Source organism: Anomalospiza imberbis, chromosome 18 (genome assembly GCF_031753505.1).
Source record: "Anomalospiza imberbis isolate Cuckoo-Finch-1a 21T00152 chromosome 18, ASM3175350v1, whole genome shotgun sequence".
In the NCBI taxonomy this organism is placed as follows: Eukaryota; Metazoa; Chordata; class Aves; order Passeriformes; family Viduidae; genus Anomalospiza; species Anomalospiza imberbis.
Window position 1 is genome coordinate 10,776,504 of NC_089698.1, and position 27,511 is coordinate 10,804,014.

Below are 27,511 nucleotides of genomic sequence, written 5' to 3' on the forward strand. Positions count from 1 at the left end.
GGTGCCCGCCAGCCCCCGCCGGAGCGCCCCTGCCGCGGCCTTTGTCTGCGCTGTCACATGGGCCGCGGTGCGGGATTTAAGCGGGTCTCCGCAGGACATGCCGTGAGCGGCGCGCCGCAGCCCTGCCCGCAGCGGCAGCGCTCCGCCCGGCCGGGGATGCGGCTCTAGCGGCCCCGCGATGAGCGGCTCCTCCATGGCGAAGAGCGAGTCCCGCACTTCGCTGCTGAAGGCGGCGGGGAGCCGGCGGGCGGCGGGCGGCCAACCCCAGCCCCGCGGCAGCATCGTCCGGGACGGCAAAGGACAAGGCGGGCAGATGGGGAGGGAGCTGAGCCAGGAGCAGCTCCCCGGGGAGCCCAGTGCCCGCAGGCCGCTCTGCCACCCAGGCGCCCGGGAGGACGGAGCGAGGGGCGCGGGGAAGCTGTCACATGGACGGGGGGAGAGTCAGCCCGAGCCAGCGGAAGGAGGTCCAAGGAGAGGCAGCGGCAAGGAACCGGTGCGGACATCCAGGCAGCATCACCACCTCCCGCCGCACGCCAGCCACGGTCACCCCCAGGACCAGCATCAGCTCTCAGACAGGGATGGGGAGGAGGCAGAGGAGGACTTTTTCTTCAGTCACAGGCAGAGGTCCAGCAGAGAGTCCCTGAAGCTCTCGGAAGGCGCTTCACCTCTGTCCAAATCCAGCAGCAAGTGCTCCACCAAGTCCAGCGGCAGCGATCGGTCAGTGGAAGCGGATCCCCTCATCCAGCAGCTGCACCCCATGCTCAGCTCGGTCTTTGGCCAGGTAAGGGGCAAAGCGCCCCTCGCCACCCACCCCTCCCTCTCTTCCCACCCGCTTTCCCTCCGCGCCCCCTCCTCCTGCGGCTCACGGACCTTCGGCTCCTCGCTCCGGAGCCCCCCGCGCCCCCGGGCACAGCCCGCAGCTGTAAATGCACTGCTTCCTGGCCGCCCCTGCCGAGCTTCTCCAGGCGCTGCGGCACGGCCGGGGGCGCTGCGGGGTCGGCCCCGAGGAGGGCTCCGCGCCGGGGACGGGGCGCGGGTCAGAACCCCCGGCACCCGCCCGCCCCGCCGGGCGCTGCGGAGGGCGCTCTCGGTGGTGCTGACGGGGGAAGTACCGGTGCTTTCCCTGTCACCGGGGGAAGTTGTGGCTCTGCCTGCTGAGGGTGAGAGTCAGAGAAGCGGATTTTTAAAAGCTATTTACTTATTAGATTCCATCTCTCTGGCTCCCCGCCTTGCTTTGCTGTATTTGTTTACATCTCCTTATGGTACATTTCTGTACAATCAGCATATGAATCATTTCTGATGGCAGAAGCTGTCAGGAGAAGGTAGTGGGGAGGACGAAAAAAAAAAAAAAAAATCCTGACCCAGTTCCGAAGCCTTCCCAGTCACTATGTTAGAATGGAACAGATGCTTTTGGTGTTTGCAAGCTCTTTTGGTACAAAGCTGTCGCTTTTAGCTGCTTTTGGTAGTGAAATTACCCAACACGGTTACCCTCTAAAAATGAAAAGGCAGAGGGAGACAAGCTTGAAATTTTCTTTTAGAGACATCTAGGGATGTTACTGGAAAATGTAATCTCTGGGAAGATTAATGTAACTGCAATCTTCCAGAAGCACAATTATAGATATAAGCCAGTAGCCTGGGTGGCTAGGTTCCATCCAGCCCTGGAAATGATCAATTAAAGCAGAATGGAGTTTGTTATCATTGAGTCTTTTCTTTCTTTCTTGTCTTTCTCTTTTTTTTCCCCTTTTTTTTTTAATGCGTGTTTGGGAGGCTTTGCAGGGAGCCCATTGAGACTGAGATTATGGGGAGAATTAGAAAAAATTTTGTAATTGTATGGAAAGAGTTGATACACCCGTATGTTTAATATGGGAGCGTTGTCTATTTTTGTTCATCTTGACTTCTCCAGATAAAAATCAAAGCACATCTGTTCTCTCCAAAGCACAACACTTTTCCATCCTCACTGACAGTCTGCTGTTTAGGAATTTTACAGTTGTGTTTAACTTAAAACAAGTATTACCCTCCCTGTGCCCATGGTGCATCTGAAGCCTAGATTAAAATTTTGTTGTCACAATAAGGAAGAGCCTGGTCAGCAGATTGATACTCAACCAGGTTACAAAAAGCCATATTCCAGCCCCAGGCTTTGAAATGCATGGTTTTGGCTCTGACTTAACGCTGTAGTTCTGAGCGAAGTCAAGATGGATCCAAGAAAAGATTTTAAGTCTATGGAGCTATATGTCCCCAAAGTGTCAGAAATACAAACAAATTCATACCAGGTCTTCCACTCATGGAAACCCCTCTGGTTTCGAGCTCAGTACTTACCTGAACAGCATCTTTATTTTACCTGCTCTGCTGCTTGCATTCCAGTGCCAAAAGACATTTCTGAAAGCTGTACATGTAGCAAAATTTACCTGTGGTGTTCAACAATGCCTTTACTGAAATGAGAGAGATAACAATCCTAATTTTCACTTTTTTACTGAGTACATTGCACCAGTGCTTACACGCACACATCAGCATCTTTCTTTTGGAGTGTAGTGTTATTTATTCCACTTTCTCTCTGTATTAATCTCTTACTTGCTTTCTTTGAAGTAACTGTGACAGAATGAAAATTTAGTGGAGATTCTAGATCTGAGTTTTAGGGCTGTAGTAGATCCCCCTGTACAGGGGCAAGATAGGGAACTAGAATTTTTTATAATTTAGGATACACAAAGAAATCCTGGGATGAATAAAGGCCCAGGGGTAAGATGTATGGAAATTCTGTCATGGCACAGAATGATATAAATTTTGTTTCTGTGAATGAAGAAATAAATGCCCAGCATTGTGAGAAAATGTGTGTGAAGGTTTGAAACAGGCAAGGATTTACACCTGCAAGAGCCCAGGCTGTAGCCTAGGCTGTGGCAGGTTCATAGGTGCAGACATGTCCAGGGTTGCAGTCTGAGGCTGTAGGTGCTGTAACACCAGTCTGCTCCACATTGTGATTAGAAGACAGCAACAGCTCAGCAGATAATTCATTTAATATGAAAACTTCTTTCTAGCCCACACAGCCCACTGTGAAACAGTTAAAACAGTAATTTTGCAGTACATAGGAGAGGAACACAGTGATGCATATCACAGCAGCAGAGCACTGTGGTCCAGCAGCACCAAGTATATCTTGTTCCAGCTCTACAGATGTGGAACATCATCACTCTGTTCCATGGTGGTGCAGTGATGTGGTCGCAGATGCAGACGCTACAGTGGTACAATCAGATACACCGAAAAGATTGCAGGGATGACTCCATGGAGAATGTCATTATTGCAGTAACAGCAAAAAGGAGCAGTTCAGGACTAGAGGGTTGTGTCTGAGGGAGACAGATTTGTAGCTGTGCAGAAAAAAAGACAGAGTGAAGGAAGAAGCGCTGTGTTTATATAACCAGCACAGCAATATAGTGCACTGTGGGTGTGTACTCCAGGAGAATGCTAAGATACTGCCAGGATACAGGATGCAGTGATATTTTATTAATTAGGCTTATGCTATATTGGTGCAGTGATGTTCTAATGCCATTAAGCAGTAATACTCTTTTGGGATATTTTACCATTTTGTAATTGAGTGGTACAGGAATTAACAAAAGTAGGGTAGTGTAATGATGCATTAAGTATAAGCCAGGATGTCATCTTAGCCTAATGACATGTTTGCACACCGGCTCGGCGCGGCAGTTGCAGAAGAGCACTCTGCTGTGGACTTTATGCCGGGTTGGGATGCAGTGCATGCAGCTCCGAGTGTCTGGAGCTGACAATGCAGCGGTGTGGTAACGCAATCCTGGGGCAGAGCAGAGATGCGATACTGGTGCCATGTGGTAGGAGTTTGGCAGTGCACGGGTGTGATAATTGTGGAATGTTGTAGCCTGACAGAAGAGTTTAGCAGTCTACTGATGTAGTAATACAATATTCCAGACAAGAGCCATTCTGTACAGCAGTGATCACTTCTGGTGTGATATTTGCAAAGGGCTGCGCTGACCTGACAGCACCATCCCGCTGTAGCAGAAGGCAGCAAATGAAGTATCACCACCATGCCACAGTTTTTGGAAGCACAGCTGAGTTAGCAAGAGGACAACGCCACAGACTTACCTGGTGACAGTGCAGTGTGAGTATGGGCTGGTTTTATGCGGGACAGTGGGACAGCAGTGTTTTAAAGTGGCCTTGCAGTGGCAGAAGCTCAGTGCAGTGTGAGAGCAGTGCTGTGACTCAGGGGTGTAGCTGGCAAGGGATGTGTATATGATAATGCAGCAAAGTGGGAAAGAAAAGGGAGCACAAGGAAGATTGTTTCATGTGATTTTGGCCTGATAGGATAGTGTTGGAGTGGCCAAGTGGCAAAAGTGTGTTGTGAAGCATAAGGGAGCATGCTTATTACCCCTGCAGAGCAGAAGAGCATGAGGGTCCTGTAAGTGTTTCTAGTGTGGCTACAGATCACAGTTCAGCAACAGAAGAGGAGTGGTGACCCCTCGGCAGCTGGGATGGTGGTGAGGTGGCAGCCTGGCAGCAAGACACTGTTAGTGTGACAACAGTAGCAACAGCAGCACAGAGACCGGGACAGCAGTGCGGTGGCAGCAGGACCGCAGTGCAAGTTTTGTGGCATTCCTGGGGCAGCGGTGATGTGGCTGCAGTGCCCACGGTGCAGCAGCCGCTTGGCACCTGGCTCACCACGGCTCTATACAGGGACTGCGGCACAGACAGCCACCAGTTCTCATCGCTTCATTCCTCCTGTGCCTCAGCGCTGGCCTAGCTGGCACCTTCAAGAAGAGCTTTTTCTGGGCATTTGCTATGCAATATTAATTTGTAAGCGATCCTGCCATGTGAGACCTGAACGTTTTCAGAGCCGTTTAGCTTTCACACCCTACTTTACTGTTAAATTTTTCAGTGAAGTGATTCCCCAACAGTTTTCTGTCAATTGCCTCCGGTAGCATGGAGATCAAAGGGGTCAAACAATTGCCGTAGAGAATCATGAAATATTTACAGGGTCCTGCTGTTAGCACTGTGGCCAAAGGAGCTTTTGTATTCCTATTTGTACAGGAAGTTTAAAGCCTCTCCTGCACCATCTCCCACTCCTGCTTTAATTTCAGTGTCCACATTACCATTAAAATAGGGAAGGAATCTTTCTGGATTTCCTGTGAAATTTTCCTTTTATTTTCCTGCTCCAACCCCCTTTATTCTTGAGCTTTAGATCTTAACAAGTTTTAAAGGACCTTCCAGCAAACTGGGATGACAGAAGTGGCCCCATTTTGGGACAGGAGGTGACCCCAGGCTGCCTGTGTGGAAAGCATGTCAAGAACATTCTCCTCTGACCAGCCGAGAGCGTGTAGGGAAAGGGTGCCTTGTCCAGCCTCTCACCTTTCTGGTCTTCGCATCTGCCAGATAACTTTGTTCCCTCCAATGTCTTTGGCTTCAGCTGATTCTAACAGGCATTTTGCCCAAGAGCAGTCACTGCATCAGGACCATTCTTGGAGATCCACCCGTGGAGATGTAGGAAGCTCTGGCTAGTCCTGCCAGGGTAGAGTGGCTCCTGGCTTAGAAATGGAAGTTTTCAGCTGGCCCTGTGTATTAGCAAGGGAGGCTGCACCGTCTTGGGCTGCCCTGGAGCAGTGACGCCAGTAATGGAAATTTTTAGGTGTCACATTGTGGGGTGGCAAGGTGAAGGTGAAAGGTCTGGGTTTCCAGGTGCTCAAGTGCTGTATTGTGCCTGTAAGGCTGGTGAAGCAGTGGCATGTCAGGGCTCGTGACAAACTGAGACAGTCTCTAACTAAACTGCTCATTAACTCTGTTAAATCGGCACAGTAATTTGGGGTGAGCAGACTTCTGGCTCAGCATGACTGACCGCCGAAGTGATGCTGGTCCCGTGGCACGGTCTTGGCTTGCGTGGAGTATGGAGCGTGGGTGCACAGATTAGGAGGCAGAAAAATCCCGGAGAAACGCCGTATCCTGCACCGACTATTCCTCCGTGTCTTACGGCACCTCTGAAGGCTTGTGCCGGCCCCAAAAGGGTCGCTGAGGGCGCAGGCGGAGAGGGAAGGGAGTCCCCATGGCCGCAGGGGACACTCCCGCGGACAGCAGTGTTCCCTCTGCTGCTGCCCGTCTCGCCGGGGCTCCCGGGATCGGCGCTGCGGGCCGCCTGTCCCGCACGCACTCCGCCGCGGGGCTCCGGGACAGCGGGGCTGCGGCGGCCCCGGCCCGGGCTCCGGCGGCCCCGGCGCGCCCCCGCGCGGCCCGGCCGCCTCTGCCCGGGGCCCTTCCCCGCCCGGCGGAGCCACCTTGACACGGACCCGCCGCGCTCTGGGCTCCCGGGGCATGCCCTGTCCCTGGGCCGCTCGGTGAGTGTGTAAGACCCGGGGAGAGCCCCACTGTTGCCGGGAAGCAGGCGAGAGCCGCTCCCAACTGCGTATTGACAGGGGTCCGGATACATGCGTGGGGCCCGTACAGCTTGCATGCTTCCATCCCTGCATGAGTTGCCACAGCCCATTTCCATGCATGTAGATTGACATAAAAAGCCTTCATATACATGTCTTGTCTATGTACACACAGCCTGCTCGTGCAGCCTCTGCTAAATCTTCTGTGTGGCTACACAACCACCTCTGTACACGCTTGTGCATTCCTGTGCTTAAAACATCGCTCAGCGTTTGTGTGCACACCTGCCTGCTGACACCTGCCACACCTTCCAAGGTACGTCTCATGTTTTTATATGTAATGAACTCAGACACAGAGAAACACTGTTCCACTTGAGCATATCCACTCAGTTCCCCCTTTGCTCAGCTTGGAGAAAAGTTCATCACATTTATTGCTTGTAAAGAGCTTGAGGGATGTGAGCCAGATGTACAGAATCACTAAGGGGCAATGGATAAGCCTCCTGCCTGCAGTCGGTCTGCCAGCAAACATTAATCTTTGTCAGTGATTTACTTTTTAAACAAATCTGTTTTAAAAGGCTATAGAAAGACATCAAAATAAAACCAAGCTAAAAGAACATTCATTAAATATTCTGTTCATGAAATATACAGCAGTATGATCTAATGCACTGAAATACACAAACCTTCTGGTTAGATTCAGCTTATCTTTGGAGAGGGAAAAAAAGCTTTCAGTAATAAATTAATCATCATTTATATAAATCCACTGTCCATTTTGTTAAGCTTTACCACCTTGATTTTTGTTTCACGCAATCCTCACTTTCAACACAATGTCAGGGAGGTTTAGCTTTAGATGCAGTGGCTGGGCTGCAGGTTATCAGCGGAATTAGCTGTGATTCTTTGTAGCATTCCAGCTTCAGTAACTGTTTTTCCCTGATGCGTCCATGAGTGGTATTGATTTCCAATAACAAGCCGCTATATGGTGTGCATTCAGTAAAAGATGCCTAGCTAACTTTGGACTCCGTTTCAATAATCCTCTGACATTCCTGTGACCTTAGAGAGCAGCAGTAGTGTCCATGAACCTGAGTAATCCCTCAATCAAATGCCCCACTTGAAGAGAAAGAACTGTCCTAGCTATGGTCATATTTAGATTATGTAGTAGCTTTCTGCACCAGCATAAGACCATGAACTCAGTGCTATCCATGAATGAAGACATTAGCAATATTCTAATATTTCTTCCACCCATTCCTTCCCTAGAGTACTTTGCATCTTGCAACCATCTTTGGAAGGAATACACAGCATTGTTTCATCCCACTCAGACAAAACACATTCTCTGCACTTGGAAGGAAACAGGCAACCATGTAACATTGGGAAGCATCATGTCACAACAGCTGAAGGCAGGAAGTAGAAAAACACCAGCAACCTCAATGTGTTCTGCTGAAATAATACAAAAATGTTTTAGGTACTTTGGGACCAGATGTGTTGATATATAGTCAGAGACCTGGGATACACAGTTTGGCCCTTGTAATGGTGCTGTCAGATCCTTACTCAAATTAGAAGAGAGGCATATCTCTGTTTTAGGGTGGCAAATCTCATGTAATGCTGCAGGGTTGCTTTGGAGTATTTAGTTGATACTGGTTTCCAGGCTTCTGCTCATCAGATGATCATTTTCAGTAGCACCTCAGTGTGCCAGCTAAACAGTGACCCCCTGTCCCTCTTATTTCCAAAGAGGTGAGAGAGCCAGGCAGAATTAGCTGCTTTTGCAGTAGTCACAGTTGGACAGAGTGCAACAAAATTCCCATATTCTGTAGCAAAGACAAGGAACCATGTACGGTTTATTTTAAACAACCTCTGTGCTCCACATACATGAAAAATCCTCACAGCAGCTTCTGAGCTGTCAAGTTTGTACTTGTCTTTTTGTAGCCCATTGATGATCTTTAGGATCATCATCAGCAAATATCCACAGTACATTGTGGTCTGGCCAACGCTTCTCCTGCGTAGGAACTTGGAAGTTGGGCTAATGCAAAATACTTGGATCAGATCTGCAGGGAAGGTGTCAGGAGGAAGCACGTTCCCATCTATTTTCATCTAATGCAAAATGAAAGCCAGCTATTTACAGACAGAGCTGTTCTAAACAGAAGTTGACAGGCAGTCCAGGCTTTGTTACCTTGAGAGGGATAGAAAATATCCTTGGTCTTTTTAATAAACATTCTGTTGTTTGTGATTGATTATGATCCAATTGCTCTAATGGAGGAGAATATTATGCACAGCATGAGTCAGCAACACTTTCCTCCTGGAACAGCTGATAGCAGAGAAAGTTCCCAAACTCTCTGCAGAATTCCTCTCCCTAGATGAGAACCTGGACTGCATCCACCAATACCTGCTTGTGCCTCCCCTTGAGATGGACCTGTACTTGTCTGACTGGCGTATGGAACCATCCAAAGTTCATTTGAGGTTAGAAGACACAACTCAATGTGCAGCAAAACCACTTGGGAGCTGATGCAGAAGAGGAAACGGAAACGAGTCACAGAGGTTCAGAGTGCCAGTGCATGTTCCAGTGGTTGGGAGCTTCAAAATGAGGTCCTTGACTGAACTGGCAACAGGAGGATGTTGCCTAATCCAAATGGCTCATCTGAGGTCATTCAGTAAACAAGACAGTTTCTGTAAAACTATATGTTTCCTGTAAAATATAGATCTGTAGCCACCAGATAAAGGATTATTGGAAGCAGATTTGAAAGCTGCTAATCCATATGTGCACTCTCCACTCTGGGATAGTAAAAAGTACAACAAAAATTCCTGCCCTGTTAGGATAAATGAAGTAAGGGGATGTATTTTAATACACAAAATGTTAGAAGCAATTAATGGGTTCTTGGTAGAACTATGGCTACTCTACTTGGTAGAACTATGGCTACTATGGCTACAGGAGTAGGACTTCAGTGAAAAGATACTAGGAAAGAATTTTCCTGCTTTACTATACAATACCTATTACCTACTGACATTGCCCTGTAGCAGTATTTATGTTGTGTTGAGAATAATGATGGAATGTTCCAGCACATGAAGGACTGTGCACTGAAACAGGCCTAGCATCTGAACAGTCCCCATACAAATTCATACTTCCACTGAAAAATTTTGCCAAGCAAAACTACAGTTTGATAAGCAATCATGTTTTGGATTGATTTTGTTCTTTCTGTTGTGTCTGTTGGATATTTGCTGCCACTGGATAAAGCTTCTGGCACCTGCCAAGTGATTAGCTATGAGGAGTTCCAACATTTTCCTATGAAATGAGCATTTCTGCCAAAGGTGCCAGCCCAAAGCACAGCACTGCTGCTTTTTAAAGTGTCCAGACATATTAAACCACCTAAATCATTCCTTGTTCAATGCCAAGTCAGCCAGCCTTCTCCCTTCCATGTGCTCAGGTCAGTCAGCGTGCCAAATGCTTCTTTCCCATGAGCTGACACCTTGCTCTGTGCCAAGCTGCATCCCTTGTGGTCTCTGCTCTCCACCTTGGACCTCGGGAGAAAGGGAGGGATGCATGAACAGCAGCAAGACTTGCATTTCACGAAGTTCTTACAGATTTTTAGAAAGTTTACAACAGAGACACAGACCTTAAAAGAACAGTGTGATTGCCACAAAGAACAGTGTGGGAAAACCAGTATACATGCATGTGCAGCCCTCCCACATGCATACTGACTACCCCAGATATAGGCATACCCACAGATCAGCACCTACACAGAAATGTTTCTGACACACTTATTCTCAGCATCCTATTCTCTTACAGCAGCGTCAGTTGGAGGAAGGGAGAAAATATGTTCCTTCTAACCTAATCTTCTAATGACCTTTCTGCCAACTCCACTTTCCTGGCCTGTCTTTAAGCTACCTGTGGTGGTGATGGGAACAAGATCCCACTGTAGAGAGATTTTCCTCCTCAGAGCTCAGCAGGGGCTGTCTGCTAGATTGTGGTGTCCTGCCCAGTTGCTCTTAAGAGAGTCAGGGTAAATAAGGAGATAAAAAAACCATCATGATCGCATCTCTCAGGCCTCTTGCAGCTCCACTAGAATTCTTAGGGAGTTGAAGGGTTGTGACTGTGCTGCAAACCTGGTGCACATGGGCTCCCATTCCCTCTTCCCTTCCTGGACTGTGAATTCCCTGCCAAGCCTGGCAGGAGGTCTCAGCCCTTTCACTGTGCCCTGCACGTTTCCTACAACTGCCTGTAACTGTAGGGAAGAAAAGCTGGAGAGTAGGCAAACACAGCAATGGCTGTGGCTGGCTCTGAATGCTCTGGTACAAACCAGTATTTAGAGGGTCACCATCTTGTTGAGAGGCTTTTAGAGCTCAGTAAGACACACTCCACAGCTGTATTCCAAAGCTGTCCCACAATAGTCTGGGAACTGTGATGGATTTTTCTGGCAGGAGATGTCTGACTCCCTTTCTTTCCGTCCCTCTCTCTGGGACAATGTGGGAGACGGGCACTTCTCAGTTGCAGGGTGTTCCTGGTCTCTGTGCTTCCTGTCAGGGAGAGAGATTCATTAGCAGTAGAAAGGCAATTCTCTCTCCTCTCTGCTCTGGAATTGAAGTCATTTGTCTCAGGAAGGAGCCCAGGCGCCTCACTTGCTGTGTGGCAGCTTCTGCTCAAGGGAGACAAGCACTTCGTCAATAAACAAGGAGCCTGGGGAATGGCTCCAGCTGACAGAGGACATTATTAATGACTGGCACTTTTTCAGAGGGTAGATCAGCCTCCCATTAGCTGCCTTAAGAGGAGAAAGAGAAATAGGGCTAAGCCTGAGAGCAGTTGGGAGTTTCAGCGTCCTCCTGCTAAGACCCCACTGCAAGGCCCAGGGCTGGCACAGCCCCCAGGGGAGTGACTGTATTTTTCCTCAGCATCTCCTGCGACAGTGGGAGACAGGCCCAGCTCTGGAAGAGCTTTGCTTTCCACCCTAGCATGGGTGGGCTCTGCTATGGAGGTCTTCCCCTCTGTCCCCCTCTCAGTCAGCCCTGGGTACAAGAGGCAGACAAGGGGTGTCTTCCAGCATGTCCTGCTGCAGTTTCTTGTTTTGGAGAGCCTGTGGACCTTTGTGCAGCTCCTACCAACATCATTTAATAAAGAAGGCATTGAAGGAATCTGAGAGGACGCTGTCCCACTGCCTTCACTCTTGGGAAGCTGTTAGTACAAGGAAGAGCAATAAACACTTCCCTATGGCCATGCACTTCTGTCTGTCACTAACTGGAGAAGCTGTGGACTTTTGTCATACTTAGACTCCTAGACTCATCTCCTTAGGTGGAAGAAGCCTCTAAGCTCTAAAGCAACTGTTGAGTCACCTTAGAATCATACTTAATTTGCCACAGCACCATCAGAGTGGAAGGAGAAATCCCTGCTTTGTTTTGACATTGGCAGTTCATCCTTCTCTGTCCTACAGCCCTAGACCTGCCAGGAGAGTGAGTCCTTGGCTCCTTCACAAAAAGCATGTGGTGCAAGTACTCAGCCTATGGAGCAGGTCTTTGTAGAAGCTTTTGTTTGGAACCCCACTTGCAAACAAAGATGTGAAATCTTTCAGCCCAACACCTGAGTGTCCAACCAACCTGCTGCAAAACAGGGTGTAAGATCAGTGTCATCCTGGTCTCCAAGGTGTTTGAAGGAAGTAGCTCTTCATACTTCTTATCACTGTGGAGCTGCAGCTGTGGTGCCTTCACAGCTAAAGGTGCATTCACCATCCTGCTGAGATACTATTGCCTGAGTGCGATTAAATGTTTTTTATGCAATTTAAATATCTTTTCAGACTGAATGCTCTTATGCTCAGCCTGAGATCAGGAGAAAATATACTGGGGACTCATCCCTTTTCTTTCAGAGATTATTCTACACTACAGGCATAAAGTCCAAAGTTTAGAGCCACCTCTAGGTTCAGGTGCCTCTGATTTATTCCAGGACTTGGGCTCTTGCAAATGAAATGGATGGATCTGACATCAAAATTCTTTGATTCACATTATCTAACCTGGGGCTGTTTAGATTTAAGATTCAGGAGTGAGCCCATCTTTGGCAGACTTGTGCGGGTTAAACTGCCAATTGATTTTTACTTGCAGAAAGCTGGAGAAACTTTACTGCAAGACTGGCTCAATGTCTCTCCCTTGTGGTTAAATATGACTGTCCTGGGGCTGAGAGTGTTGTAGGGTCCCAGGACCGCTGTCTCCAGGCTTGCTTCCACCGTGACAGAAAAAAAATCAGACACTTCTAGGTCTGTTGGTATTTATAAGCTGAAACAGGTCCCACCCCGATAAACTTCTGCTCTGAAACGAGCTGTGGTCTGCTCCAAGCCCCTAAGTGGATTGCCTTCTGGCCAGCCTAGCGCTGTGGTGATTGAAAAGCCGAGAGGAGTTAGAAGGGGGGGTGGATAGGGATGCAGTGTTCAGAGGCTGTGTGGACCCAAACTAGCTAGATTCACGGAACTCATCACTGAAATCACTTCTTGCATTGCCTCTCTGTTTTAATTCTCCCTGAAACAGCCCTCTCCTATGAGTGAAACAATCTTGCCTGCAGATTGAGGGGGGTGGGAGGGATTTGAACATTAATCTGATGTAGATTATACATCCGCCTCCCTCTCTCTCCCCTTCTCACTCACTCTCTCTCTCTCCCTCTTTTTCTGTCTGTTTCTCTCCCCTCCCTCTCCTTCCTGCTTCATCTCTTCAAGAAAGTGAACATAAAGTAAAATACGGAGAGAGAGAGGCAGAGAGAGAAAAAGCTCCCTGAAGAGGGAAAGCCCCAGCAGCCAGTAGCTGTTTGGATTTGCCTGGTGCTGCCTTTCTTGCTTTGCTCCCAAGGAATACCTTTAATGGGATCAATTGCTTCAGTTCCTTTATAACCAAGTCCACCGGAAAGGCAGCCTCAACATATTATGGGCAACTGTGTGAAGTCTCCTCTGAGAAACCTCTCTAAAAAGGTATGTTCCCTGAATCAAAATGCGCTGTGCATTTCCAGCCCTGCTTCTTGGGATGGGTGACATTGTGGGCAGATGAGAATGGGAGGTGGGAGAAACACAGAGATGAGTATGAAGGATTCAGTTTCTTCACCAGACTTTTTCTGTAAGAGCTGCTCGTGCAAGTGCAGCCAGTAGAGCCCAGGATACTGAGAGCCATAATATGTATAAATAAATGTGTATGTAGGCTTGTGTCCTGCTCACTGTGTGTGTACAGCTCTCCTCTGGGTATGTGCAAGCATATGCTTGTCGATGTGCACACACTGTGCTGGCACACTTCTGTCAGGGCATCTTGATGTGCGGGTGTATGTGTGAGCTTGTGCGTGTGCACGTGCTTCGGCTGAGAGTTACCTGCTGGAGTGATCACATGTGTCATGGGTGTAGGGACGTATATGCATGTATACATGAAGGGTCACGAGTCTGTACGAGTTGCCATTGCTGTGTAAGAGTACGCACACCTATGGGCCCATCTGAGGTACCTGTGTGTCCTTAGCTCTTTACATCTCTGCACAGGCATCCCGAGTACCTGAGCAGGTTTGCTCTGAGTGCAGAAGTGGGGCATTTCTGTGTATCACACACATGCCCTTGCTTGTATGGTGCTGTGTGTGCTCACCTGCTGGTGCATGTCCTCACAGAAGTCTGTGTGTGGACATGCACATGTTTTTATGTCTATCCATCCTTGCATATGAAACAATTTGTTTTGTTGGTATGTGTTTGGGTACAGAAGCATGTTTTTCTCTCTGTTCTGCTTGTCCATGCAACTGTTTGTGAGTGGATACACTGGGCCCTGGCTGTGTGTTTGTACATCATGTTGCATATCAGCGTGGCCCATGTGTCTACATGCTTGGGCCCAGCTGGACTTCATCTGCGAGCTGCCATGTGTATCTGCTAAGCTTCAGCCCACAGTCTACTCTGCTGAGGTTTTGCAGTGGTCCTGGGACAAACTAGATTCAGGAATAGTTCTGCTGTTATGGACTGGGTTGAAATGGGAATGACATGCCCCAGAAACATTTCTTGTTTGACTGAGGAAGATCTTACAGCACTGTGGACCTGACAGCCACACGGTTCTCACTTGGCATTGCTGCAAATCTAACAGCTCAGCAAAAAGTTATGCTGTTCATTCTCCATGATAAAGTTATGCTGATCATCCAAAGAATTGCAGTGAGATACTGCCTCTGTGGAGACCTTGACGATAGTGAAATGCCACTGCCATCAAGATGCTTTATCCAGGAGATCTTACCACCTGGGAAAGCTTCTCTGCGAGGGAGCTCTCTGGGAGAGGACCTCCATCACAGAATTTCTTTTGGCTGCATTTTGGCCTTTTCTGTATAGAAACAAAATTCACTTGTTATCTTGGCTGCTGTAAAGAAAGCCAGTAATGGCAGAGTGCTGCTGTGGGGGAGTTGGGATACTTGATGAGGGAATTCATTACCAAGCAGTTAAGCAGTGCTGAGACCAGTCCTAGGTCAGGGTGACCTGGAGGGAGATGTAGAAGTAGCTGAGGTTCACCCAAATGTTGCACATATGAAAAATCAACTTGGTTGCTTGTAGGTTGCCTTCAACTTGGAATAAAAGGAGTTGGCTGCAGCTGTACAAGGCAGTTGCAATTAAAGTCTGACAGGTAGCCAGGCTGCTTGAATCAAAATAGATTCAAGAACCTGTAAATTGTGTTGTCAGTCTTTGAAGTAATTTATGCTTTTATTCCTAAAAGCTGCTTCGAATAACTCACTTTGTGCCCACTTACAAGGCCTGGGATGTCAGGACTAAAGATAAAAAGCTGTTGCAAAGCTGAATTAGAGAATTTCTCAGACATCACTCTAGTGAGTTATGAAATAAGGCACTCATCCTGACAGGTCCTGGTACTCGGCCATTCTTTTCATTGCAACACACATGATAATAGTGGAGACTATGCAGATCAGTCTTAACATTGCCCATCTTCACTTGGCTGTTATATGATCCCAGTTGTTTTCCTCAGATTTTACTTTGAGCAAACTCATTCTGCTGAACTGTTAAAGAGGAGGGACTGCAGACAACATGTGTGGAAGCTGCTCTTGGATGACAGTCTGAACTCTTGAATACATGATTTCAACCCAAAATTTGGGATTCACTCCCGGTACCAGCTGGCTTGGTCTAGGTATGGATGACACCAGGGTACCTTGCTTGTTCAGGCTTTGACTCCCTGTCTTTTGTTGGAAGCTTCAGTTTCCTGTTGTCACGATGTCCCCCCAAGTGATCGTGGAAGCTATCCTGGCTGCTTTTCCCTCCAAGAGCTACTGCAGTTGGGATCGAGGCCCCTCTTGGCCTGCTGTTCTGCAAAGTCCCTCTGACACTCAGGCCTGAAATGAAGTGAATCCTGGTGTGCTTCTGCTGTGCAGAAATTAAAAGCTTTGGCATCCAGGTCCCTCACTTTACCACTCCTCTCCACCACTTTGACCATCTCTAGATCAACCAGGTCTCTTCCCACTCTATAATCTGCTGGTCTGACACAGCCAAGGGCTGGACTTGTCCAGGAAGGTTAGTGGTCCTTCAGTAAGAAGGGACTGGGAAAGCCTGATCTCCCCAGTCCTATTCTTGCATTGTCTTTGCCATGCACACGGCTGTTTCCCCTGTAATGGGTGGCTGATGTTTCTTTGCCCCATACCAATATCACAGCTCCCTTGCCCTCTCTTCTGCGATGTAGAAGGAGCAGGGTGAAGGGAACTTGAGTGGATATTTGCAGGAGAACCTGTGAGACTGCTGGCAGAGGGAACACTGAATGCCATAAATCCTGCCTGCAGTGACAGTGCAGGGCAGGGAGCCTCACTGAGCTGTTCACCTTGGTATTCTGGCACTGCAGCAGTTTGTCTGGTCACAGTCCTCAGTGGCTCAACTGTTTTGTCAAACTGGCAACCTCTATTGAGACAGAAAAATAATGGGATGACTATTATGAGGTACTGCTGTATAGCTTGGTAATAAACTATTGACTGGAAGTGTCAGCAAACAAGTATTTGGGGCTGTGGGGCTTTGCATCCTTGATGTGGCTTCACTGGAATTAAACACAGAACTGATATGGGGTATTCAAGTGAGTCATATTATTTGGTATATTAAACTGGAAAATGTGCCAAGAAATAAAGCTGATAATTTTGAAAATACATTGCGCTGATGTCACAAAGCTGTGTAGCTCAACACAGATGTCTTGACATTTAGCTGAGCTAGTAATATGCCATTCATGGATGGATGCTCATCTTTCAGTTTTTTAAGGACAAGTGTCCTAGGTGTCAGAATTAATCAGAGACCAATTCCTTTCTCAGCCACGACTGCAATGAAAATGCTTTTCTGCTTCATCATTTTCTCTCTCCCTGGCTTGATTTTTGAGTTATTTTTGTTTTGATGCTTGATATTCACATGACATTATACATGAGCAGATTGGTGTAAGACTGTGTACAAAAAGGCAAATTACAAGGCATGCAATGTAATAGCACATGACAGACACAGCAAATAGATACAATAGTCTCAGACAAGTGTGAATGGGGGGTGTTGGTGTCTGGTCTTTTAGCCTGAAAATTTACCTCAGGCTTTCAGGAAAGGGTTAACAGAGACACTGACAAGTGACAGAGCTTCTCTGATCACCCCTGGGAACGCTGGCTGTAAAAGTAGAATCATTCCTGAAGAGAAATCTAATGTATGATTAATGTTTATTCTGTAAAACCAAGGGTCCTGTGGGTTGTGTTGGCTTTTTATAGCTGCATGGGAATATCAGGATAAGAGGTTTTTTGCAGAGCCAGGGAAATGCATTTCTATAAAAGGAAAGCAGCGCCTCCTTATAAAATCCAGTGCTGGATTCTGTTCTGGAGCCTTAGCTTAGCAGGACGTGTGCACTTAGAAAATGTGCAATTGAAAACACTCAAAAATGTTGTGCCCGTGTCTGATCTCCACTTTGGGACTGTCAGTGATTAAAAGAGGCCAAGGCAGTAAGTGCCTCAAACCCTGACGATGTAACTAATTAGTAGCTGCACAAGGCAGCGTGAGCCTGCAGTTGGCGGGGCCACCTGATGCTGTAAATGGTCTTCTGAAAACGTGATAAAGCGTGTGATGCTGTGTTGCTGAAAAGCACCGTGGAGCCTGTGCAGTGGCTTTGTGCGGGCTCTGCCTGCTCCCCTGGGGATGCCCTGGCCGACGCCGGCAGGTTTGCCCGGGGCACGGGCTGGCACACGCACCGTTAAATTGGGATGTGCTTGTCCTTTGCAGCTCTTTCAAGGCAGTGTTAACTCTGGGGCTGAGTGTGGGAGCGTGGCACTTTGGGCTGTGTCTGGGTAGATGTGAGCAGTGCTGAGAGTTTGATGTAATTTCAAAGATAAATTCTCGTGGTTGGTTGTTCTTTCAGCTTTTGAAAGTGAACTCCTGGACTTACTGCTTCTGTACAAATCCTAATAGGCCGGTGGGGGGGACGCAGTGTGCACCAGATGAAAGAAATATAGCAATTATGTCTCTGCGAGGCGGTTCAGTAAAACTTCAGAGGAACGAGATGGGGAGGTAACATCCTCTGTTGTGTTGTTTGCTTGCTGCTGGTTGGCTGGGAAGATCCGCCATGACGAGAAGACGAGCTATAAAGCTGTCCAGACGAGCGAAGAGGGGTCGTCGGCTGGCGAGTACCAGGGTCCGCTCATGGTGCTGGCCCAGAACTGCGCCGTCATGCACAACCTGCTGGGGCCAGCATGCATCTTCCTGAGGAAGGGCTTCGCAGAAAACAGGCAGCCTGTACGTAAGTTACACCCAGCGGGGCGAGACACGCACAAAGCCACGTGGACGCGAGTCGGGGATGCGGAGCCGCCCCCGTGCTCCGTCTGCGTGGAGCTCTGTAACTCCCAGCCCTGGATCTCGAGCATCCCGGCTCCAGCTCCAAGTGCAAATACAGTCACAGGCAAATGTCTAACATGAAGGATGTGCAGATACCCTTGTGCCTAAACACCAAGAAAGGAGGATTCTAAACTTGCAGCTATGGAAAACAGATCCAAGCCTACACCCGAGTAGCCATAATAGTATGAATTCAGGAGAAGGTTTTAGGACTTCAGGACTTGCATAATCATATGGACTCAGGAAGAGTCCAGTGCTCAAAGCTGTTATTCCAGCAAGACACCCATCTTTCGTTCCCAGGCTCAGATTAGCATTTAAAGCCTAAATAGCTAGTTGAATGCAAATCAGGGCATCTGTATTGGGAACAAGCTGTCCATATTTGATCCTGTTCCTATCAGTTCACAGTGAGCATGCTAGTACCAGCAGATATAAGCAGACAGCTGCCTCCTCACAGATACCCAGACACAATCTCTTGTGCACTGCCATACCCAGCCTGACACTGCAGCAATCCCAGCCAGTTAAACTGAGGAACATCAGGCTGTCCTTGTATTTGCAAATAGTGCCAGGATACCAAATGTTGTTACCCTCCCACACGGAGAGAGAGAAATAGCAAAACCGCTTCTATTCATTCAGTCACACCTATTGTAGTTAGGTGCTCATATGCATCCAATGTTTGCATTTATATACAAACAGTAAAAATATGTGCTTGTATGTATGCACCCTAATATTGTGTCTTTACAAGAACTAAAACATATTTTTGCCCCCGAACATTCTACTTCTACAAGAACATGAATTTAAAGACAAACAGAACTTAATATGATTAACACACCTTTTGTGGATATGTATGAGTGAATATGTGCATGGTCAGATATTCACCCAGTGCCTTTCATGTTCTTGTGGTGAAAGAAAGCTTAACCCAATTGCCTCAGAACCAGAGGTTTATTGCCTCTGTAAGAAACCACTTTTACTTGGGTGTTGATATGGTCATCTACAGCTGTAGGAGACATGTAGGTTTTTATTTCTGAAACCTCTGCTTCAACCAACAACTCAAAAAAGAGTAATTATGTGTCATTATTGATCAAAAGGCTTTTGTTCTTCCTAACCTTCAGTCACTAACTGATCACACAGTCCCTCTGCCAGGTCACTAAAACATGAAACACACTCTCGCACAAGTACACTTGCTGACCTGCACGGAGCCACCTGTCACAGGAGGATAGGTCCAGCTCCCTAGTGGACAGCTGGACAAGTGTCCATCCTGCTTAGGCCATGGAAGCTCACTGTACCCTGAGAGGTCTCCAAAATAGGATTAGTGATGTCTCTAAGTACCCTGATGTAGAATAAGTGCATCTAATACACAGCTTTACTTTTACTGACTCTCTAGGCCGACAGGATTTCTTGTACATAGAACAGAAATAAATGAGGGTAAGACCATTAAGTATAATGGACTCTCCGGGGGTCACCTCTGCTCATAGCTAGGATCTAAACTCTTGGAATAGTTTTATTTCTCTTCACATATGTTCTCCAAAAGCTTTAGAGAGATTCAGCCCATTTTATCCCAAGCAATTTTATACCTCAGTCATTTTAGGGTATCTTTCAAATTTAAAACAGGAAAGCTCTTCCTGATATTAGTTATCACTTGAGTCAGATTTTTGGAGGGACATAAACGTTCTCCCTCCTTCTGCATTTGCAGTCTCTGGCAAATGCAGATTCTTTGGTGTGAAAAATTAGAGCCAGTGATGAAGCCCCTACTTCTGACAAGTGTCACTGATGTCAGTTACAATGCGCTCTTCAGTGAGGGAGGAGGAGGAGGAGGAGGAGGAGGAGGAGGAGGAGGAGGAGGCTGGTCTTGTGAGGACTGTGCTGGAGGAGGGCCCGGGTCCTACCCTGGCCACTCTCACAAGACAGCAGCTACCACGGGTGAGTCATGGCACCCTTTGCACCGCGGCACTGGCGCTCACAGCCCTGCACCTGCTGTGCACCCAGCCACTATCTCCAGGGATCAGTGTTTGCAGTCTCTGGAATAAAGTGCACAAGGTGCTGGAACTGATCATGGGTGGTTTTTCTTCTGTTATCTTCTCTAGGGCAGGAGGGCAATTATGCCTCCTGCATCTGGTCTGAGGAGTTTGAATGGTTTTATTACTTGGTATTGATGAAAGCAGAACAAATGGGATGACATGTTTGAAAATACCAGGTCTGTGAAGGATGAAACGGCAGAGCCAGCACGCTCCGACAGTTCCATCCAGCACAGAGATGCCTCTGGGAAGGTTACGAGTGGCAAGCTGGTCATTTCTCTGGCACAGCCCACTTCTGCACAGACGTAAAGCAGTGTGCGTCCTAGTTTGCTATGCAGTCTGAGCAGCTGCCATTAGAGTTTCCAGAGGAGCCTGTGGTTAAATAGCAAAGGATCATCCTTCTCAAACTGATCAAAGGCACCGTCTCTAGGCACATGTGGTGAGGCTGGAGGACACCTGGAAGACAAGGAGAAACTCCTCACAGTTGAGGGGAAAAGCCAAGAGTGACAACAAAAGAGATCGCGTTTCCGTGTTTCCAAATTCTCAGATGTTTTGGATTTGCCTGGGAGCCATGAGATGAATTAGAAAGAGCATTTAAACCAGAAAGCAGTGCATTTCCATGCTCATCTCTTCTTCCTGGTGCAGTGTTGGAACTTTCCTATACTCTTATATCCTCCCCCTTCTTCCAAGAAATTCAAATTGGATGTTTGAAGTTGCAGTGTTTCCTGAACATGGTGAATCCTTGTCCTGTTTCATTTGTAGATGACCTTGATGATGGATATGTTGTGTGTCTGCCTTCATGACTGGTTTCAAAATGCTTGTATATGGAGTTGAGGCTGGAGGGAAGGGGGAAGTTACTACCTTTTTGTGGGGACAGATTGTAGGAGATGTCACTGAGACATTGACTGTGAGAAACCTCATGGCTGTTACTGTCCTGCCAGAAGGACAGAGATCAAGCAGTGATCTGAGCAGATGATGGTCTAGACCTGCTGGTTTCAAGGACTCCTTCCAGCTGCTTTGATCTGTGTGTTTCAGCGGGAGTGGCAGTAGAAATACAATCAGAGCGCCAGAGGAGATCATAACTGCTACAGGGACAGTCTCTGCTCCAGAACTTGGTGCTGGGGAATGATGAAGCAGCTTCATGAAGGTGCCTATAATACCATCAGTGGGGAGGCCACAAATCTTGCTGTGTGGGTCCAGGTCTATTCTGTTCAGGGACCACCTGTCATCCCTCTGTCCACCAGACGAGAGGGAGAGGGGCTTGCAGAGAAATGTGTGCAGATTAACACCCCTCTCTTTGGGAAGGAAAGCTGGGAAGCCTTCCTAGGTAGATGGTATTAAACATGTCATCACCTTCTTGTTTCTTCTCTCACTTTCTGGCTTGTTCCAGAATCCTTTGTACCAACAAGTGCTATTTTGAAACTATGTTTGTGGCCAACAAATCTTTTTAACATAATATGTTCTCTTTTTGCAGGATAGAGAACTGCGTCCGGAAGAAATTGAAGGTAAAATTTGTTGCTCCTTCTTTGTCCTCTTTCTCCCTGCCCAGTGGAAACCTATTGTCTGGCCCTTTCATGGTGGCCCCCATGGGTTAAAATGATTTGGGGCAAATCAAGGGAGGTGATTACTAGAATAATTCCTGGAAACTCCAGCAAAAGAAATAATGTATAAAACTGAAAGAGTTCTGCCTGTGAAGGAATTTGCATCCATTTCATATTCTTCAGGGTGAGAGGATAAGTAAGTAATGGGATATTGGCTGTGAGGGAACTGCTGTCCCTCCAGCTCCCACAGAAAGTGTTGTGGAGCATGACACTATAACATGGCTCCAAGGAAGCTGTCTTACCTGCTAATCCCTACAGTGAGAGATGTATAATAGATGCAGAGGTAAATGTTGGAAAAACGTACTAGTTTTATTTTCTTTCAGGAGCGCAGTTTAGCAATGGGAAGCGTTTGTGACACTCGTAGTCTGAGCAAGCTTTCCAGCCAGGAATGGGCCAGCAGCACTGCTGACAGAAGAGCCTAACTTTGCTCCAGTCATTGCCTCATGCAGGGAGATCTGGTGGGAAAATACTGAGTATCTTAGAGAGTCTGGCTTCATAAAATGCTGTTTATTCTGGGGAGTTTTCTTGGAAAAGGTATTTCAAGCTGTCACTGACAATATTGTTCTTCCTTTCCTGCAGAATTAAGAGAAGCCTTTAAGGAGTTTGATAAAGACAAGGATGGGTTTATTAACTGCAGGGACCTGGGGAACTGCATGCGGACCATGGGCTACATGCCTACTGAGATGGAGCTAATAGAGCTATCCCAGCAGATCAACATGAACCGTGAGTAATACACCCAGATGTACCTGCCTGTTGCTGCTGCACCCTGCATCATTGCCTCAGGCTCTCTTGGTCTCCGGCTGCCTCTTTTCCTTTGGATTTTTCCCCTCTCTTCTTTGGTTCTGATTTTCACTTCTTATCATCTCTGCCGTTTGTTTGTGGACCCTAGAAGTCGATGCCTTTGTTTTTGCTTATCAAAGGGACTGTGTGGACTGTACTGTATATGGGAACAGTGAGTGGAAGGGTTGTCCTTCATGCTTTTATTGTCAGGTATAAAACTACCCTTAATGTGTGCAGTCAGGCACTGGTGCACAGGTTCTGTGTGTTGTCACATTGAGGCTGCTGTCAGATGGTGTCAGAACTGAAGAGCGAGCCTGGGAAGATGGGGATGCTTCATTTAGACGGGTGATGGATGGACTGTTGGTCTGTGGTGGTTTTTTGTGTATCTGCTATGTGCCTGGGGATGGGCTGTGATCGAGCTGTGCTGGCAGCATCAGATGGGAGCATCTGCTGCAGTCATGGAAAGATGTGACAAATGCATCTGATTCACTGTAACTGTGTTTGTGACCCTTGTCTTTCACCATCGTTTTTGTCAGCTCTCATCTGTGGCAGGGCGGGGTGTCACCCTCAGTCAGGTGGGGAGAAGCATATTTAGTGCATGTTATTTCTGACGCAGGATTATGTTAAAAGGACAAATTACTTGGTCAAGGAAAGGAGAACAGCTGTGACAAATGTAACCAGTCACACACGAAAGCAGCTGATAACCCTGGCACACAAGTGGTTGGGAATTTGAGAGTGTTGCTGACAGCTCTCAGGGCACTAACAAGTAAAAGAACTAATACAATGAATAAACAGTTGGACATACATTAGCTGCTGTAATGGAGCAGGACTGCACCACTGCTGCAGGGCACTGCCCAGGCTTTGCAGGAGCATCATGCTGTGCCCTTGCCGTGCCCTTTGGCACAGGCGCAGCAGAGTGTTGCTATAAGCACTAGAACGATCAAGCCTCTGATTTGTACTATGTGATGCAATAAGGGTGTGACAGTCCATGGCAGCTTAGGATGGAATAGCTTGGGCTCATTCTGCCCAACCCATAATCCAGAAAATACCTCTCCTTTCCTTCCACTGTCCCACACCTTCTGTGCTTTGCTTCCTGGAGGGCCAAGCGCTCTCTGGGGCACACAGAAATGCAAAGTGAGTGCTGGTCTTGGCTAACTTATGGAGTTCTTACACACAATCTTTCATCTTGTCCCAAGTGGGTGGCCATGTGGATTTTGAAGATTTTGTTGAGCTGATGGGACCAAAACTTCTAGCAGAGACTGCAGACATGATTGGTGTAAAAGAACTCCGTGATGCCTTCAGAGAGGTGAGTGATCCCTTCCACGTGCACCAGAGAGGTGAGCAACACGAGACAGGATAGAGAGAAGACCCACTGGAGAAGAGAAGAGGAGGAGGAGAGAGCAGCACAGTGGAAGATCTAGAAAGAGCCCAGTCAGGCATGGAATAAGGGAAGAGCAGAGAACATTGCAAAGATAAGGGAACTCTTGAGGCAAGGAAAAGAAAAGAAAAGCTGGTGCGGACACAGCATTTGTAAGGGTTTTCTGAGGAGAAAAGACAGACTGGATCCAAAAGACACTCAAAGAAGGAAAAGGAGGGACTTGGAAGGAATGGAGAAAATACAGGGCACTCAGGAGCAAGACAATACAAAAACCAATCCAGAGCAAGATCTGTTTCCATTAACTGTATTTCTCCTGCTGGTATTTTTCATGTACTTGCAGTTTGACACCAATGGAGATGGGGAGATCAGCACCACTGAGCTGCGAGAAGCCATGAAGAAACTTCTAGGGCAGCAGGTGGGTCACCGGGATATTGAAGAGATCATCCGGGACGTGGACCTGAATGGAGATGGACGTGTTGATTTTGAAGGTGAGAAGGGATCAATGCTCGCTGTCCATCTCCCCTGGTGTGAGTCAGAGTTTCAGATCAGAAGCTGAAGTGGAAGACTTGCATGCTCAGGGCCCAGGGTTCTGAAGTATGGAGAAAAAAAAAAACTTCATTTTTTCAGTCAGATGAATTGTTCATTTGTGTATCATCTCTTGCTGCATCTCAGTTTTGATTGGATCTCCATAATTGTAGCATGATTAAAAGATAGAACCTGTCATACAGAAACAGATCTAGATGCACACATGCTGTGCCTGCAATTGTTTTATGGGGCATTTTCCTTTCTTTAAATCTAGTGCAGGAGCTGTGGGGTGGCTGAATTGCTTTGGAGAATGCATGGCACCTTCCATTTCCTCTGGCTCACCTTTGTTATATGGCTTTCTAGAGAATTTGTTTCTGTGCCTTTATGCCAGAAGATGGTCACGTGCCAGCTGTGCTCACTAAGACTGCAGATATCTGATCCATAGGTGTCATGTTAAATCCTAGAGATAATTAATTTCTTCTCACACTTTTCACGCCAGAAGGACTTCGAAAAATAAGAGTGGTTAGGCTACTATCCTAGCCATTAGCTGTGGTGGGAGCAATATTAATTGAGCCCAGGGTTTCTGGCAAGGAAGCAGTTGATATCAGACAGCTAAGAAGATATAAGAGCTGGAAAGTGTGAGAGTGTGGCAGGCTGCTTTTTTCCCCTGGTAGAAATCCAGATGTCCCTTTGCAGTAAGGGTGAAGTACAGGAACTATAAAATTAAAGTAAAATTGACATAATTTTTTTGGCTCGGCAGTATTCCTGGGTCTCCTACATGACAAGGCATCTCAGTCCTCAGGATTACTGAAGCCTCTGAGGGCTTTGAAAATATAAGAATACCACCAGTGTCTTCCTAGAAAGTATCTGGTAGCTGCGGTTGTTCTAATGCACTGGCTGATTACATGACAGTAGCTCTCCTTGTTTCCCACAGCTAAATTATGTTAGACAGCTAAAATACATGAAATGCTATCCCAGTATCAATTTCTCTGCGAGTTACCACTTTAGTTGTCAAAGGACACTTCTATCAATGGAAAAGGAGAAGTCAAGGGGGTAATTTCCACTGCCTTCCTCTTTACAGAGTCATTAGTTCCTCAGCAATTCAAGTGCAGAATGAAAACACATTTATATTTGATGGCATTTACACTCAATTTGAACAATTGCAACTGTCTTCACAAACTGCAGGGTAGTCAAGAAATAGATCCAGGGTATCCTTACAGGTATCTTTAAATACAAGAAGTCCCTTAAAGTAAACTTTTCTCTGCAAGAATGCCAGTATTGATACTGGCACAACTCTCATGCTTTCCCACACTGGTATCTCCGTGAAGTGGCAAGTTTGCTAAGAAATCATACTGTGTTCCCAAAACTGTAAATCAAGGTTCCCTGAAGTTACAGTGAAGGGAGACAATGCTTGCTGTAGTGTTGCACAAAGAGTTGCTTGTGCAAACAAGACCGTAGGTGGCTGGGAAGGCGTCCAAGGCAATGAACTGACCTGCTGGAGGGATCTTATCACCATATCTAATGCAAGGACTAAAGCCCATGTTGTGTGAGCTCTCAGAGCCAGTCTCGGAGCGCACAGACTTTGCTGGCAGCCTGGGGACTCCCAGCCTCACCCTGGTTGCTTTCTGTCTCCAGTGAATGAGAGCTGGGTTGGGGACCATGGATGCCTTCTGGTTCAGGGTTGTCTTGTCTTGTTGGTTGCAGAGTTTGTTCGCATGATGTCCCGTTGAAGATTATTCTCAGCTAAAGAAGAATCAGCACCTTAGAGAGGGCAGAAGAGGACCTAGATGGAGCATCTAGCCCCGATGTTCCTACATGAAGGTTTATCGGCTGGCTGCAATTAGGACATTGCAAGATGACCTGCTGCTCCTCCCTCACGGTGGTCCCCATGCCCCTCCACCCTTTCACACTGTGAAAGACTTGCAACTTCCTAAAACTGGAACCATTCCTTGAAGATTGCAGGAAACTGCAGAGCCAGGACTTGCCATGATGCTTTCATGGAATTTTTGCAACTTTAGACTCCTCCTCCCCAGCTTTATTCTCCCACCAGCTGCTGCAAAGCAAAAGCAGGAGAAATCCTCTTGGCTTGGTGGATGAGAACAAAGCCATTGGGACTGGTGGCAGCCTCAGGGCGTGCTCTGCACTTCTTGGTTTCCCTTGGTGAACCGTGTCTGTGTTTGCTGTCTCAGTGTGTGTCTATCTGTGTGGAGTTATTTATGCTTCCCCAACACTTATTTGCATCTCCTGTGGTAATGTTTACCAAGAGTAAATTCAAATATATGTCTTGCGAGGGGAAAGTGATAAATATGCACGTTGAAATGATGTGGAGCCTGGATGTCCCTGTGAGAGGTGGTGACCGGGCTGGGGGAGAAGGGCTTGGGCAGATGCACACCCCAGTCTCTGCACCAGGATCCAGAGGCAAGTCCTTGCTGCAGAAAGGGGAGTTGGTGCTGGCCACTAAGTCTGTGTCAGGACTCTGCCCTCCCTCCTGCTGTCCCCACGGCCAAGGGCCCTGGAGGTACCTCACAGTGAGGGCAGTGCGAAGGGTACCCATCTCTGCATCCCCTCCACTGGCATGGGCACAGGTGAGAGCCCCTGCAGTATCGTGGGAAGGAGCAATGGGAGAAAGGGCCCAGAGGGGAGCTGGGTGGGAAGGGCATAGGCAGCAGTAGCCCGCCTCACCCTTTTCAGCTCATTCTAAACGCAACTGTGAGCACATGTACGGTGGGGCCATGCTGTGGGAGCTGAGCTGTAACTCCACTGGTGCTGGGGATTGGCTGAGAGCCTCTTTGTATGGCAGTGCCCAGCTCTCCAACCTCTTCACACTCAGAAATGCTGCATGTGTCTGCAACAGTGATGACAGTAGCCTCCAGGCCTACCAGCTGCTTCCAGACACATCAGATCTTATCCTCCTTTTCCCAAGATGCTCCCAACCTACTTCTCCCTTCCCTTACTCTACTCCTTCCCCTCTCCCTTCCCCTACTCTACAGTTGTTTCCTTTCTCTATGCAAAGGCTCAGTCACAAGTTGCCAGGATTAATTTCTGTTTGGCTTCA

At 47.5% G+C, this 27,511-nt stretch overlaps 1 protein-coding gene across 4 annotated transcripts; it reads left to right on the forward strand.

Moving 5' to 3' along the window:
* Positions 1–26,777, forward strand: CABP1 (calcium binding protein 1). Of its 4 annotated transcripts, XM_068209057.1 has the most exons (8): positions 507–781; positions 13,043–13,291; positions 17,888–18,064; positions 21,647–21,677; positions 22,353–22,496; positions 23,750–23,859; positions 24,272–24,419; positions 26,161–26,777. In XM_068209057.1, exons 2-8 carry the CDS (start codon positions 13,247–13,249, stop codon positions 26,184–26,186), a joined length of 681 nt encoding a protein of 226 aa, XP_068065158.1. In that variant the 5' UTR covers positions 507–781; positions 13,043–13,246; the 3' UTR covers positions 26,187–26,777. The 4 variants fall into 4 exon arrangements, with proteins under 4 accessions (XP_068065157.1, XP_068065156.1, XP_068065158.1 ...); XM_068209055.1 differs by lacking the exon at positions 13,043–13,291 and having other exon boundaries at positions 5–781; XM_068209058.1 differs by lacking the exon at positions 17,888–18,064 and having other exon boundaries at positions 644–781.
* Positions 26,778–27,511: the final 734 nt, after the last annotated feature.

Bases quoted from the DNA above. Each gene is read 5' to 3' on its own strand.
- CABP1 (XM_068209055.1), top strand. From the start codon at position 179: ATGAGCGGCTCCTCCATGGCGAAGAGCGAGTCCCGCACTTCGCTGCTG. The intron at 22,497-23,749 runs GTGAGTAATACA...TCTTGTCCCAAG, and splicing joins CCAGCAGATCAACATGAACC to TGGGTGGCCATGTGGATTTT. The intron at 23,860-24,271 runs GTGAGTGATCCC...ATGTACTTGCAG, and splicing joins TCCGTGATGCCTTCAGAGAG to TTTGACACCAATGGAGATGG.